This window comes from Sander vitreus, chromosome 12, assembly GCF_031162955.1.
Source record: "Sander vitreus isolate 19-12246 chromosome 12, sanVit1, whole genome shotgun sequence".
In the NCBI taxonomy this organism is placed as follows: Eukaryota; Metazoa; Chordata; class Actinopteri; order Perciformes; family Percidae; genus Sander; species Sander vitreus.
In genome coordinates, this window is record NC_135866.1 from 9,983,318 (window position 1) to 10,000,610 (window position 17,293).

The following is a 17,293-nucleotide window of genomic DNA, read 5'->3' on the forward strand; positions in this document are numbered from 1 at the left end:
TTATTTAGTGTGTGTGCTTGTTTATGGTCAGGTCCTGTGGTACTTGTCATTGTAGCGGTGGATGGTTACACAGCCATGGTAGGAGATTGGCCTCGGCATGGCTGCCACTCCTGTGATGATCCCTGTTGCCGGGTCGTAACACAGGATGGTGTCTGATGCTTCGCCAGTTTCCCCTCTGCCACCAAGGATGAAGATCTTGCCGTTGCAAACTGACATGCCGCAGCTCTCCTGCAGGGAGAGGGAGACAGCCATTAGAAGTCGCAGCTTCAGAGGATTCTTGCAATTGAATTCAAACAGTGTGTTCCTCAAATGCTCAGTATCTGCATTAAATCTATTACCTGTTTGTTGAAGGTGTGAACCACATGTATCCAGTAGTCCTCTGCGGGGTCGTAGCAGAATATGGACTTGGTGAGACCCCCACACACATAGATCAGGTTATTGAGGGACACTGCTGTGATACAGCGCTTGGCGATGGGGATGTTGGCCCGCAGTAACCAAGAGTCCGTCTCTGGATCATAGCACTGAACCTGTGACATACAGTTACATGTAGTTAGTTTTTTTTATTGTGGTGAAAGAAAGAAGAAAAAATACTCCATGTAGTGGGAAAATATATATATATATATATATATATATGGATAAATATATGGAGCTCATTCTGAGGTTGAATCTATGTGGCTTTGCATACAATCCAAGCATTCTCTCACCCACATTTCTTTAAAATAGCCAAACCTTCCAAACAGTGTTGTGTCTGACTGTAGCTAACGTGAACAACACATTTCAACAGACAAGGACCTTTAAGGATCAACGTGAATGACTCCGTTAGGAGGCTCCAGAGAAAAGTAGCTTGAAGGAATTGAAGCAAGGTACTAAAAGTCAGCCATGTAATGTTAATTCTCAATCAGACTGCCTCTCTTCTTGTTTTCTAGCCTGCACGCACACATACACACACACACACACACACACACACACACACACACACACACACACACACACACACATACATACCAGCTATTCAATGGAAGTTTGAGACACACACACACACACACACACACACATACCAGCTATTCCATGGAGATTTGAGTTCCTGCGAATGTCTACTACCTGTGGGTCAAAACACAATGGAACTATTTCTGCGTAGGCTGTCAAGTCCTGATCTGTTATCTGAAGCACAGTATTATACTCATACTGACAGATGACACAAATTATCTAATCCTTGAATTCCTTTACATCGTTACCTCACATTCCCGCCAAGATCTTTATCTTGGTACCTTACCGTCACATTTAACAGTCTATTTCTGTCTAAATGTTTGGTTTGCCGTAACCTGCTTCATTTATATTCTTTCTGAGCCATTCCCTTATTTCCATCAGCATTGTGTCAACATACACGTCACTGTCAAGTCATTAAGTAAATACGTTTATATCAATGACTCATGATGTGAAATTAAACCTGAAATACTGCACAATTAACAAAGGGCCTAACGAAATGATCAGCATACAATTATTGCAGTCAAACTAGCTATATCAGGATCAACCAGACTGACAAGGATATGGCTTTCATCATACCAGATCAACTCCCACAGGCTAAAAATGTTAAGTAAGCAATTCTTGAAGACTCACGAAGCTGTATTTTATTAAGGAAAAGTTGATCTTTCAGTGATAGGCCAAAACTGTTGACTAGTCTGTGAACTAGCACATACTTTACGCATTCAATATTTCTTTCCTATTTTTCGTTCCTAAGAAGGAAAGACCAGAAACATATTTTACAGTTTACATTGGGCTTTTTTATTTTTTAACACAAACGCAAAACTTTAGTTTTTAATTTTTAAGCCTATCTATAGCGCAGACTATTTTAAATATATACCTCTCTCTAAGGTTACTGAAAGATCATTATCTGAGACAAAAAGCACCTCAGCTGTTAGGTGTGTGGTTGGGGGGAACACACATCCGTTTCCCACCTTGTCTGAACAAGTGTCATCGTCAGGCCCTCCTCCTATGACAAAGAGCTTGCCGGCACAGCTGGCCACGGCCGGAGAGCTGACCGCCTCTTTCATGGGAGCCACCTCCGTCCAGCGGTTAGAGAAGGAGTCATAACACTCCACACTGCTCAGGCGGCTCTGCCCATCATAGCCCCCTACAGCATAGACCTGAGGGCAAACACACAAGCATATTCGGATTAATGGAAGAGTTGAGATCACCACCTTGGAACAACTGATGTGCGCCACAAGCTCTTTACAGAGAGCAGAATTATGAAATTGAGAGTTAAGTTAAGGAATTATTATTGTGTTTAGGTGTGATGATGAATACTGGTGGAAGGTAGAAATGTATGGTAGACTTCTATTTCATTAATAATGGGAAGGAGATCACGTGTCAAGAATAACTGGTTATGCTTGCAGAAAACCTTCGGGCTGTTCCTGTCTCTTCACAAAATCTGAAGCATAAACAAGTACAGAGGAGAGGGAGAGAGAGGTGGAGAGAAGAGAGAGAAACAAAGACACAAAGAAAGATGGAGGTAAAAATGTGGAACAAAAAGACGGAAGTAGATGGGGCACCTGGATATTTGCATTCAACACCTGGGCTAATTGATAGAACTGCCACTTTTTTAACCGACAGTTGATACAGAGAAAAAAACACCCTTATGAACTTGTTCACTCTTTCACAAACACCTCAGGTACCGTTGTCTCTGTGTTTCTACTGTACATTCATGTGTTTTCAATGGCAACAACAGACACACACTGACACTGTAATTCACAGACTAAGACTATGGGCACGTCGACCATAGCTGATACCAAATGTGATAACCACAGCTGATAACAAATGTTAAATGCAGGTTGTGCAAGATAAACAAAAGAGAGATACAAGGAAGTATGTATAGCACTGAAGTTAAGAAGTTAACCAAATGCCACATGTTGAGGGGTTAGGTCAGTTCACCCATTATTTTCACTTTCATGTAATTTTAAGCCACACAGGTTGTATTATATATAGAGGTTTCTTGCGCCGAGTTTTGTTTGTGGTGCTAAAAGCATTGGAAAATTAAGAATTTGAATAGCAAAGTGTCCTGTCAGAAACAATGTCTGGTTATTTTGGAAAATCTCCAGAACTTGCTGTAAAGTGGAACTGTTTGTTTGCAAGCCCCTATGGAATCTGTTGACCCTAAAGTTAAATGAGAGAAGATGGGTTTTTTTTTCATAATTTGGATGAACTGACCCTTTAACTAGCCACTAAGGCTATCCAGACACTAGGTTGTTTGAAGAGTGAGAGAGGGTGTTTGGGGGCACTGGATCACTCTTTTCTTTTCGCCCTCAGTCACTCGATAAAACACCCCACATGGTTTCCATACACAAAGTGTAAGTGTATCAATATATAGGCACATTCTACATTAGCTCAATGATGGTAGCACATACTCTATACCGACTTCAGATATGCGGTTATCACATAAACACTAAGCCAAACTTGATTCATGACTCTCTGAGGAAACACTTGCTAACCACCAAGCAAGCACAGTCACTTTTTTTATGACCATGTTCAAACACACAGGGCTGAATGATGCAGAGAGGTAAGAAGTAGTGACAACGAGAGAAACACTGAGGTATCCAGGGTGAAAACAACTGACTGACATAGAGAAAAAAAGAGGTACAAAGATATTATGATAGATGAGAACAGCCGTCACCAAGTGCAGCCATAACAGGGAGAGGTAAACAAGTGGTGACCTATTTTTGCTTCTACTATGGAAACAAGACCAGTCCAACAGGACATCACAGAACACAAGACACTGAGAAGTGTGTGTGTGTGTGTGTTCCTATATTTAATATCCCTGTAAGAACCAGTTTTAGAAGTTTAGACTTAAGCAAGGACAAAGTGAATATACAGTATGTAGTAAATGGAAGGTCTGAACAAGTATAATAAGACAAATGTGGGCGTGCTTATGTGTGCAAGTAAAAATAAATTTGAATTTGAACTGTAAATTGTTTGAGTTGTGGAAGTCAGCGTTGAGGTCTTGGCACGAAAGCGTGAACATGCGTACAGGCTTGTTTACAACACCCAGCCTTGTTTCTCCATTCTTGCAACTGGAGCATAAACTGCACATCAAAGGGGGAAATTGCAGACAGAATGAGGAAATGAGGAGGCGGAACTGAATTCTGAGGAAGAAAAGCTATAAGGAAATTACATAAATACCAAAAGACAGAGTTCGGAGGAAAAATGATAAAACCAAGAAGCACCAGAGATGAGAAGCACAAGGTAATTTCCAAAAAAATCTCTGTCAATCAAACAGAAAGAGACAAAGAAGAAATGAGAAGGGGAGGACAAAGGAGAAGACAAAACACCCACGTGTGTGACATATACAGGAAGTGGTTGCAGACAAGAGCCTCTCCTGGGATTTAACATCTCAGAGGAATGTATGTTTTTATTTATGCTTATATAATGTGCAGCAATATATATGTACAACTGCCTCTTATATGTTGTGTGTGATGCCGGGCCAGTTTAACTTCTAAGTTGCAGGCCTTCTATGCAAGTATACAAATACAGTACATAATAAATGGTGCTGCACACAAACGTCTACTATGCCGTCTTATTTTAGCATCAAATAATCTTGAGAGTGTTAAGTCAGCTGCAGATCAGTAATTTTGAGCTTGGTTTCCTTTAATGTTCTATAACTTTTAGAGTAAGGTTAAATGACAGCCATTTGGATCCATCTTGTTTTCACCGTAACTTGATACATGACTCAGAGTTAATTGCTGACTTTTATTGCCAGAGAGTGACCCTCCAGTGGATTACCTCACTGTTGTGGAGGACCTGTGTGCAGTTACTTTGACTGCACGCACAACATGTGTTTGTGGTTTCTGTGGCAAGGCAACTAAGCATTTGAGTGTTGTTTGGCAGCAATACAAAATTCAATACAGATTGGCCAGAATTGCTGCATTTGACAAGAACCCATCCTGAGTCAGGCCCTTTCTGACAAAGGAAATAAAGGGCTGTTTTAGCCCAAAGCTTTCCAAAAAGACTTGTACTTGTGTCCATGTGTGTCCTTTATGTGTTTATGTGCGTGTGTACTTGTACACATGACTAAAACACACACATGTGAGTGGTGTATTGGCCTGAGGTATCTCTGTTTATGCTCTGTTCAACTCACAGTTCAGAACCCTCTCGTGAGGTACACATGCTATAGTCGTACAAGTGATTAACATTTTACTTGCATAAAGATGGTCTTTACAACCACAAATGCTACAAAAGTACATGCTATGCAATGAAGACAGACTTGACTTTCTAGTTTAAGAACATTTCCAAACACAACATGTGGTTATGAACATTTCACAGATTAGGAATACAGTAATTTAGTATAATATTAAAGATTATTTTGGGGCTTTTCCGCCTTTATTTGATAGGACAGCTAGGTGAGAAAGAGAGAAGACATGCAGGAAATCATCACAGGTCGGATTCAAACCCTGGACCTTTGCGTCGAGGCATAAACTTCCAGGTCTATGTGCTCCTGCTCTATCTACTGAACCCACCCGGCCACACAACTTAATATAATATTATCTTCTTTTCTTGTAAATGGAATGCAGCATGCTGTAAGAAAATCAACAGCCTTGTAATGTATATATTTATAGTAGAGTAATTGTGCTTAATTATGCCTGTGTATGCAAACCCAGTGTGGGTTTACAAGCTTATCAGGGGTTCTCCCAGGTGGATGTGATTGTGCAGTAGAGACACATGTTATGGGCAAGTGGACTAAGCTAGTCCTTAACTTGAAAGTGTGAGGTACTGGCACACGTCCATTTAACTCCCACTGCCTTCAAACAAGAATGTCCACCTAGCCCTGTACTGGAGACAGAAGGAAATTTGTAGGAATAATTACAAGTGACAGTTGAAGTATTTTCCATGTGTTCCAGTAGCTAACATCATTTCTTTATATGCCAGTTTAACATACAGTAAAGGCAAACTTCCTTCTCTATGTTGAATCAGCTTGTATGTATCCGGGATTTGTGAGACGGGCTGGCACCAGCCATTTACAAACCCTGGGGCAACAAACAGATGTGTCACACACACACACACACACAAGTAATATAATATTGCTACGTGTCACAAGGTGCCCTCATATACCAACATGGAGGATCACTGATAAGCAGAAAGCAGGCAATTGTCAAGTGATGTGACTGATAATCCTCAGTGTTTCTGCCACTGATGAGTCACTTAGGTCTAAGTTAAGACTAGCTACTTAATGTCAATCATCACTAAGTCTGCAAAGCCCTCAGTGTGTTTACAAATGTCTTCAAGCCTGCAGGTTAGAGAGTATGTGTAGAGTATGTGGATGAGACATATGATTTTGAAAGGAGTCAAAAAGTAACCTGTTGTGCCAGATTAGATGGTTTGTTACACAGAACCATCCGAGAAGCCGTCATTGGTGACAGTTTGCAAAAGGGCAGGCACTTTCAAAAAAATACTTGGCAGACTATTGGATGAACCATCTGTCTATCAAAGTCCTGTCGAAGCCCATCGGGTGAAGAGCGAAAAGATCTTTTCCCATCGAGAAAAGCCTTCAGTGCCATTCTTTGCTTATCTTTAAATAAAGAAATACCCTCCAGTTCTGATATAACTGATACTGCAGCATCTATGTTAACCTCTTTAGGAGCCGCAATTGTCGTTGGCCAAACAGTTGCCCAGCACACACACCTAAAATACACCTGTAACTGCCGGTAGCTCCTCACAGGATTGTGATTTTGACTACTCATTCTCATATTTTGTGATATAGCAAAACCAATTTTACTGCAATCATTTAGCTTGCAGCGATTTTGCTTGGCTCCATAGTCGCTCTGTATCATATAGTAAATGAAAAACGTTAGCACGATTACTTCGGGGTATACGAGAGGGCCCGATAATGTACGACATAGCTATCTAGAGTTGTAAGGGTGCTATCAACGAGTGAAATCTGATACATCTATATGTCAACCTCTACATCAGAGGCATCCACGGTGGGTCTAACCATGCACCCTGATGCAGATGCATAAATCCAACTTGAGGCTCCCTCCTTACCTTGCCCAGTAGGACGGCCATCTTGTGTCTCCAGCGGCCTTTGTTAAGAGAAGCCACTCTGATCCACAGGTTGAGCTGGGAGTTATACATCCACACGTCCCTGCTGTTGATACGACCACCTAAAAGCAACAAGGGACAAAGATGCCGGTCAATGGTTAATACATTCAAGACAATAGTTAAGACAATTTTGGGTTCAGTAAATTTACCACTAGAAAAATCAGATTGTTAGTGCTATCATTTGTAATCCAGTTGATCTGATATAAATGAGAGTTGTAATTGTCTTATCTGACTTTAACCTGAGCTTGGTCTCAAGAGTTCCCCTGGCAAATAAAGGGTTTCCTCACACACAGTCAAATATACAACAAGTTCCATATTTAAAGACACACACACACACACACACACACACACACACACACACACACACACACACACACACACTTCATTATTTCCCAGCGGTTTTAAATCATTTCTAAAGCAAACAGGCCATACTCAGGCTGTTTTGCAGCTAATAGAGTTACAGCATGACTACTACTGCAGTCAACATCTGTTGTCTCTGGGCAAACATGCTCTGTAGGAAGTTAGAGAATAATAACAGGCACCTGACCAAGTTACAGTGTGACCCAGACACATTTTTAACAAGCCCTGACATGTGCCCTCTCTCTCTCTCTCTCTCTCTCTCTAACCACTCCACCACCAAACACACACAACCACACACACACACACACACACACAACCACACACACACACACACACACACACACACACACACACACCTGTCTATTAATCCTCCACAGACTGAGGCAAAATCAAAACTGATCTTTTAAAAATGCAATGGGTGGCACAAGCTAAAGTTTTAGCATGAAGGACAGACAAAGACGTGATAAAATGTAGGTTAACCAATAAAAACCTAAGAAAACAGTGTCCAATTTAGGTTAAAAAGGAAAAGATACAACATTATCTAGAGACATTTGAAGAACTAGGTGAATTGTGTGGCTACTGCATATTAATTCCAATAACCCTTATCTGCTGGCATTTATCCAACAATAAGTTCAGAAAAAGTATATCTTGGAGCATCGGTGGAGCATGGCTACTAGAATCAAGCACATAAACAGTCAGTGATAATCTGTGTTATTTCACACTGGGATTTAAATTGATCACATGGCGGTGATATCAGTTAATAAAATACAGATTATGGAAATGAATAAGAACCCTCCAAACTTGGTGCCCTTCAGAGGAGAGCAGTTTCCTACTTAACAATTGGGATTAATTCATGATGGTCTCTTGAAACTGAAATAAAACCATTTCTCAAGTTGTTGTGATGGTGTCAGCAATTTGCCATTGGGTGTTTTCCTTGTACAGGACAGGACACACGTGGTTTGTTATATGGAGCAATAATAAAAGCATAAAGAAAACCTGCCAGCGTAAACAAAGGTGTCTCTAGGCCTCTTCGCATGCAAACTAAGCAGTTTTTTACTGTATTGTAGGATAACTGGCGGACAGACTAGACCAGTGGGTATGGTTACTAGGCATGTGTTTCATCCCAACAATAAATAATCACCTCCATGAAAGGTCATCTATTCAAATAAACCAGTGGCTATACATATACATACATGTAATATGGGTTATTAATGTTCAATCGTTAATTAAAATTATACTGTAGCACACAGACGAAAGGAGACAAGGGAAGGAAGCTAACATGTGTCTGCTTGTTGATCTTCTGAATAGTAAAAGAGCCAGACAGTCCGAGGCTTTTTAAAGATTTGCATGAGAAACACTGACAGAGGACACACCACTTCAAAGATAGCCCTGCAAACCGAGAAAAGCTATTTAACAGAACCTGCAGAAGAACCTTTAGAAGGCTGGCTTTTTTCCCACCAAAAACTTCCGTCCTACTGGCTCAGATGTGGAGGACCACTGCTGCTAATCGCTGTTCTTAAGGAACAAGAGGCGTCTTTGGGAGGTCCCAATATGAGTTGTGTGACAGCTTTCTGAGAGTTATGCATTGCTTGAATTTGAAATGCTAACGCAAATGTTCTATTTCAGTATGTTATAACATGTCTGTTGTTTGAGAAAGAAAACTGGAAAAACCGGGCTGCTAATGACTATGATGTCTACCCCTCTGTAATGTATGAGGCAAGCGCATGTGTTTTTCTGCTCATTAGCTGATAAGACATTATCCAAATCTTTATTTTATGTTGCCACAATAAACCAAGCTTGATTTATCTTGTGAGATCAGAACATAACTGAGATCATGCAGACTGTAATCTGTACTCCAATATTTAAAGCATTTGATAGTTAATTCAGCATCCTCAATCTGGGTCTGACAAAGAGGCTGATTTCAATGCTATGGATGTAAGAAACTCAGTCCCTGTCCTAAGGGCCCTGACACACCAACCCGGCGGCTGACCGTCAGCAGAAAAGGCAGTCGGACTGATCAGTCGGCTCCCCGAGGTCCAAAAAGTGCCTTGGAACACACCGAAGCGCCGTCGACTTGAGCGTACGTTCTGCGCGTGTGCGAGACGTTATACAAAAAATGAAAACCGGAAATGACGAACGCGTCACGTGGGTCTAGCTCCAGCTGACCGATAATGACAGCTTGTTCGAAATACGATCTCGTATTTCACGAAAATAGTTCACTGAAACATGTTTCTGAAAACATTTTAAGTGAGAAATAGGCCATACAGTTGCTGAATCTGTCTTCATTTCAGATCGACAAAGGTCAGTTTAAAAGATTTTCGTCAGATTCTGAGAGGCGTTCGTCACTCATCCCGCTCGCCATTTCCGGGTTAGCACTCCACCAATCAGATTGGTCACTGAGTCTGACTGCCCGCCCTCCGACCCAGCAAGTCAGGTCGGCCAAAATGAAGGCCAAAGGCCCCTCCGACGGATGACGGCACGGAACACACCAAACAGACTCGAGTCACCGACCTTGCCAGAATGTCCGACGGCCGATTCCCGGGTTGGTGTGTCAGGGCCTTAAGAGGTTTTGTACACTCAATTGAGCCACATCCTATTTAAATAAGTGTTTTAACGCTGGAAAGAGGGTTTTTTCATTAAACTGGGTTGATCATGGCATGTAGCACGTGTATGTTGACTTATCCAGGCAGCACGTGAAGGTAGATTGATAGCAAACACGTGAGGACTTGGCACAGTGAGAGCATAAAAAAGCAAAACACTGCACACACTGCTGAAGGGGATACCTTTTTTTCTCTAAATCTCCTTTTTTCCCCCCCTTCTCTGTATCTTTTAACTGCTGTTTTTGTACAGTAATGTTTTGCAACTCATGTAAAGAATGTTTGAGCATGAGCAGTCCCAGCAGGCACATTTGAACTTCTGTCAATGTTTATTCTTGGAAACATATCCAAAAAAAAGGAAAACACTTCAAACCTCCATACCCTATAACCAACAACCATACAGAACTGCATCTTGTACACAACACATGTTTATATCAATGTTTGGCTTTAGAAACTACCTTCCACTGACCTCATCGGTTAAGATGAAAGATAGTTTTGTTTAATCTAGATCTGCATTTCACCAAAAGAAGCCTTACGCCACACTTGGCCCATGCTCAGTTCCAAAAATGCAGCAGCCTTGCCAGAAGTCAGTAAGTTATAATATCTCAGATTTAGATTTATTTGAAGATAATCACATCACAACCTATTAGTGTAGTCTAAAATCAAAAAGAGATGTTAGATTGTTACATACAGAAGATCCTAGAAAGCTGCTGAACCAATGTAACAAGTGGTGACCCTGATGATTGACCAATAGGAAGAGAGAGGAAATGAGCTGGCCAATGAAGTCCTCCCTCAGCACTGAGCCTGGAGTGTGCATCCAGATGTTGCTTTCATATTTTCCCTTGCCTCAAACTAACACAGGGCAAACAGCCACCATGGCCTTTCCTGCCACTCCACTTGGGGATAGATTGCAAGCCAAGCCAGGAAACACACTGACCATGTCCCTGAAGAAGAGTACTAGTGATTTGTTTATTATTGGGTATGGCACAATCTTACTATTATTAAGAGAAACTAGACTTTGTAACAAACAAGACCATATGGAGTCTAACCATATAGAAAGCGGTGTAATAGTATTGGTACCAACGCTTAACATTGACTTGAGATTCAAAGTTAATAGCCTTTCTAAATTTTCTAATAGCCAAAATGGTTTTCGTGAGATAGAAAATACTATGAGTCATTGATTCATTTTAAATAGTAAAAAATGAAAGACAACATGCTAGGAAAATTGTCACACACTCTGGAAAGATGTATTAATATTTAGAATTTAATTTAGCATCCGTAACTTAAAAACATTATCTGCCACAGTTAATAGATACCTGTACATTGCAGTTTGGCTGGTGTTAATGTTGACAGGACCATGTAACAGATGTAGTGGGGTCTTACCTGACACCAGAATGTCATTCCGGAGGGCGCAGACAGCATACTCTGACTTGGTGAACTCAGGTAGTTTGGCCAGGGATTTCCACTCTCCTGTGACTGGATCATAGCATTCAGTGTAGGGCAGGTTGAAGCCCCCCACTCTCTCACAACCCCCCACCACTACAATCACCTCAGAATATCCAGTCGACCTGTAAAAAGAAAAGGGAGCAGACTAGGGATGAAACAAGTAAAATATCTGAAACTGTTCGGTTCGCTAGTAACAGTTTGGGGCATACGTGTATGTATTGTTTGGTTATGTTAGCCTCAGTGATTTTAGTCAAAAGGGCTTGTGCAGATAAAAAAAAAAACTTCAAATAAAGTTATTGGGAGGGAAAAGCCTCAACAATAACCCAGTAAAACCACAGCGGCATGGATGGGGTGTCAAGTGCAATGCCCCCACGAGCAGACAAGGCAAAGGGAAAGCATTGAAACATTCAGAGATGGAGGGAAATAACAACACAGCTGAAGCTATTATAAAACTATAAATATACGAGCATATTTGAATTTGAAGGCTCGTTACAAGAATGTACAGATTACAGACATGGTATCTAATTAAAACGCTGTATATCAGTTGGCCTATATAAAAGGTTATAAAGACATATAAACATTTCTAATTACAGATGTCAGAAATTTGTGCCAGGGCAGGAACAGAGTGGTAATCAATACAACAAAAACACACTTGGGGCTAGACTTGAGCTGAAATTCCATTATCACAAAGCTTTTCTATTTGGCTGTTCAACACATGCCGTGGATATGACCGCATTTCCTAGGGGAAGCAAGCAAATTAACTACAGCTTCTTTTATTATTGTATCATCCTAAAATACTGATGCCGGATAAAGACTAGACTGTATAAAGAAAATCCAGTACATTTTGAATACCACTGTAAGAACACATGTGGCACAAAAGTATGTTTCTTTGCACTTTCCCCCACATTTCTCTATCAGTTTACTTAGATACAAGTTGGAGATCCGTGCAGTTTCACATGCTTGTATACGTCTACAGTATAAGACAGCCCAGGAGCATTTAGCTTCATGTGTGTGCACGCAAAGTGTGTGTGCATGTGAGTAATTATATTCTAGAGGCTTCCCAAAAGAAAGAAAAAAAGGTGTCAATGTAGACACGGAAAGGGAAGAACCAGGCATCTGTTTTTAGCAGGAGCAGATTTGGCCCTCAGGGGCAGACGAAGCTAACTGATTGGCTTGCTAATCTGAACAGATCTGCCTGGATACGGACACAATACACCTCATACAGCATTAATAACTGACAACTGGCACTGTTGTCAGTTGTTTAACGCACAAAGGCAGCTGTACTGTTGTTTGTTGTACAGCAGGCTGCCATATGGTCCATTTTGTATCTCATTCATAAGGTTTCAGTCAGCGCCAACGTTTTTCCTTCATCAAACACGACATCGTAACATCCAACTGCACACTCTTCAAATAAAAGAAGTACCAAAATAAAAGCAACAAATAAACTGTAAAAAGTGAACAGGTGAGAACACCAAAGCCAAATACATCGACAAGGTGAGTTACTTTGCTGGTATGATAACAAGACTGAACATTTGCCGTTTCTTGCATCACATAATTGTCTGTATAGGAACATGCCCTGCCTCCCTCATTATCATTTCAAAATAGGGCCACAAAACACTGCTCAGTCAAAGGCACACTTGTCTGTTCAGTACAATAGCATTCTCTGTCTCACTGTTTGTCTCTCTAACACAGAAAAAAAAGAAGAAGATGTACACCAATAACAGACGCAACAACACTGCTGTAAGCGGAAGCACCAAGTTCATCATTCATCATTGTAGCCTCTAGCTATACAATGAATGTAGGACAAAAGGTTGACTAACTGCTTTTAAAGACACGTTTTCTTATCTCATTCTGATCTCTGGCATCCCAGTGTAAGAGCTGTTTGAACCCAACAAGACAAAACAGCAATCAGAAAAGATCAAACTAAATCTTTTTCTCAAGATTATTTTTTGGGGCTTTTCCCTTTATTATGTAGTGACAGTGGATAGACATGAAAGGGGGAGAGCGATGGGGGATGACACGCAGCAAAGGGCAGCAGGTCGGATTCGAAATTGCGCAGCTGCAGGACTCCGCCAACATGGGGCAAACACTCTTACTGGGTGAGCTAGAGGCCGCCCCAGTCTTTTTTTTTTTTTTTTTATAGAAAAGAACTGGTGCACAACAAAGCAGAGGTAACATTCATCACTCATGTGACTGCAACACAGCACTAACAAGTCATACTTTACTTCCACAAGCCAAAGATGTTGTGACAGGACAAACGGATTGATGGATCACTGTTTTTTTTCCTATCTTGTACATAAAATGTAGGCTAGATCATCTGTCGCCTTTCTCTTAACTAGTCAGTCAACATTTTAGTTACCTGCGTGGACGAGTTCTGGGTGACATCATTTCATTTCCGAGCACGTGGTAGCGTCTGGCCTCGTGGAGAAGTTGGTAGCACTCCGGAGCATTCTGGATAATCTGGTCTCCCTCCACTGTCTGGACAAAATAGTTGGGGTGCAGAAGGGGCAGTCGCACATGGTGCAGCAGGTCCTTAAGCATGGGCTTCCTGTGCTCCACATCGTGGTACACCCATCTCATCACTGCCTCAAACACCTCCTCCTCCTTACCGATGGCCAGCTCATCACTGCCAGTGTACTCTTCCAGCTCTTCTTTGCGTAGGTCGAGGAACTCCTCGTGCTGAGCCACATCTGAGAAGTTGGCAATGGCGTAACTGCGGCATCGGCTGGCTAGCTGCTTCAGGGCATGGGCATCTGCGAAGCGCTGGATGCCCAGGCAGTTGCAAGGGTCCAGCTGGTCTTCCAAGAACTTGGCACAGGCATCACGCAGTGTGTAGATCTGGAAGAGGCTGGAGGTCTCAAAGAGGAACTGGACATTCTCTGTGGTGATTTTGGCACGGCCGGTGTAAACATAGGTGAGGAAGGAGTCCATCGCCTCAGCCAGGATGCCGTTGATCTCGACCAGCATCTCGCGGCTCTCGCGGTGATCGTTGCAGAACATGGCTCTGAAGTACGAGGAGCAGGCAGAGAGCACAGCGCGATGGCAGGGGAACTCACGGCCCTGCACACTGATGACAACATCAGTGAACAGGCGGCAGTCGCGAAACTCATTGAATACCTGCAGAATGCCCTCTGAGTGGGATGAGCCAGAACAGAAGTCCAAGACATCCTGGCTGGCAAAGGTTTTGGAGTCAACCTCAAACACCTTAGGAGACAACAACACGTAGAAAGTTTTTACAATTTCTGCCTTTAATCACTTGGGACAAAAGGTGCAAGATAAAAAAGCATTTGACAGCACCTTGCGTTTGACAGCTGGTGAGTCTCTGATCCCAGAGTCCTCCCTGTTCATCCTCCTGCCCAGAATCAACACCATGGCTGCTACCTTAAACGTAGACCTTCTCTAAGCTTTAAGATGACCTGAGGATGGAGACCAATCAGTGCAGTGTTATTACAAAAGAAACATGTTTCCATTATATCACTATATACTATTATCATGGCATCTTATCAGGTGTGGAAGGAGGGGATAGCCAGTTCATGAATTCATAAAAAGCAACTGAATTGGATCAATGTAGTACAAATTGAGAACATTCACTATGGGCAAACAAAGCACTCACAGAGCAAAGCCACAAAGCATGGGTACAAAAGTAGAGAAAAAAAAAACATTTGTCAAGCCCATGGGGTAGAACTAAAATGTCTTGCATCACAGTTTAAGAAAAAAAGTTTCGAGGAATGAAATCTGAGCTGCACACAAATCTGCCTGACAGTTGCTTTAGCTCATCACTGCTGCAAAACAGTTGTGCCCTGCAGCACAATGAACTGCATGAGATGGAAGATGACAAAGAGATACAGAGAGAGAGAGAGAGAGGTTGAGCAACGATAGGAATGCCAACCTACATCAGGTGTGTTTTGAAAGAGAGTGGGTGGAGGGACACCTCGAAAATCATTGTTTGAACATGTGCAAAGCCAGTGCTATTGATAACCTTGAGTCATATTCTGTTTTAGTTCAACCTGTAGTCTTTGGACATTTGTCTACTTATAGCCAACAACCAATGTGTTGTTGGCTGTAATGAATTATGCTTTGTTCACATCCACAAAGAATGTGTGTGTATTTGGGGCAGCCAATTCTCAAGTTCTGGAAGATATTTCATCAAAAAGTGTTCATCATCAGTTTTTCATAAAAAAAACTCTTATTTATAGCCTTTAATCCTGTGAGGTCATTGATCTCAGGTTATTTTTTAACTGTGGCTCAGCCTGGGCAGACTCAACCTATTCAAGTGGGTTATTAACGTGCAGCAGCAACTCCTTGATGTCATGTGGACCTGATGCACGAAATATTTACTTTGCGACTAATACCAACTGAGGTCTAAAATAACATGATATAAAAAAACAACAACAAATGACATAAAACATTCTTTAATTGTTGTAATTGATGTGATGTAAAACAGAATTAACAGAGGCTTATGAGAAAACAATCATATACATATTATTTTGCTATTTATTTTTTGCTAAATATGACATTATATCCCACTATTTAAGTATTAATTAAAAACAATCAAGTACAATGTTTTCATGTATATATAATGCTAGGTAACACTGAACAGTGAACACAGAAAACAGTTGTGTTTCTGTATTTAGACAAAGGAGACTTTGCCTCGCGCCGACCGTTAGCCCTTGTAAACAAACATACTAGAAAAAAACACTAGCGGTTGCTTTACTCAATACAAATTCATCCGGAAAGTAAGAAATAATTCTAAATTCAGAACTCCCAAACTCATTAACGATATATTTTGTTATAGATACAAGGTGTTACCTTACAGAGATGTTTCCAGATGAAACCTCCTCTTCGGTTACAAGTGAACAAAACAAAACAAAAATAAATCTAGCTATATCCTGAAATATAGTTTAACAATATCTTTAACGATGTCTGCCCTCGAATAGTTATGGCAAACAAGGTAGGCTGTTATATAGCCGGGACATTTTGACTTTCAGGGGATGACAAAAACAAAAGGGCTCAAACTGGCTAACAGTAAAAACAGAACCCATATATACATACTTGTCAGGCAAAAAAATATCCAGCCCACTAGGTTGGTGCTGGTGGTGCATTATGGGCATTTGAGTTAAATTGATTGTTGTCGCTTACTTTTTGCCCTAAGAGAAACAACATTTCCCAAGAGTCTTTCGTTCTACACGTGGCTTTTCTTTGTTTGCAAACAAACGCAACTTTTCGTGGAGAAAAAAAAAGTTCACAACAACAAATGACAGCGGTTGAGCAATACACGCCAAACAGTTTTATGGCATTACTTGTATGAACGTGTAGAGAACAGTTACTACCAAAATATTAACCGTAAATTGTTTAGGCAAACGTTATAAAATAAAATGCCAGCCTTACGTTTTACCATAGACGTCTATATTTACGTAGTTACATCGACATAGAATGGCAAACAAGAATATGTATATGTGCCTAACAAAAAACGCTCTGTAATATGATCCTATTGCCACGTGAACAGGATGAAACGCAGCATGCTACATTTGTTTTCAGGTGAAGAGGAAGAAGGAGCTCAGTTGGAACAAAGGACGTCACAGCTGCCTTAGCTGTTGCAAAAATATTTCTGAGAGCTCCCAGCTGAGTTCCCTGAAAGTGTCCACGAAGTTGCTGCCTGTGGCACTTCAAAATGTAAACACACACACACACACACACACACACACACACTCTTCATGAAATGGGCACAGCTCAGAGCAGGTGAGAATACTATACAATGCAGACACCTGTTGTACGAGTTCACCAGAACAAAACCTTGTAATCGG

The 17,293-nt window shown here is 41.2% G+C and overlaps 1 protein-coding gene across 3 annotated transcripts; it reads right to left on the minus strand.

Annotated features, from left to right (window-relative positions):
• Positions 1 to 17,127, minus strand: klhl24a (kelch-like family member 24a). Of its 3 annotated transcripts, none has more exons than XM_078263666.1 (8): positions 16,304 to 17,127; positions 14,787 to 14,905; positions 13,849 to 14,693; positions 11,427 to 11,611; positions 7,030 to 7,148; positions 1,908 to 2,144; positions 339 to 527; positions 1 to 228 (listed from the first exon to the last, which is right to left on the minus strand). In XM_078263666.1, exons 2-8 carry the CDS (start codon positions 14,859 to 14,861, stop codon positions 28 to 30), a joined length of 1,851 nt encoding a protein of 616 aa, XP_078119792.1. In that variant the 5' UTR covers positions 14,862 to 14,905; positions 16,304 to 17,127; the 3' UTR covers positions 1 to 27. The 3 variants fall into 3 exon arrangements, with proteins under 3 accessions (XP_078119792.1, XP_078119791.1, XP_078119793.1); XM_078263665.1 differs by having other exon boundaries at positions 16,299 to 17,127; XM_078263667.1 differs by having other exon boundaries at positions 1,956 to 2,144; positions 16,299 to 17,119.
• Positions 17,128 to 17,293: the final 166 nt, after the last annotated feature.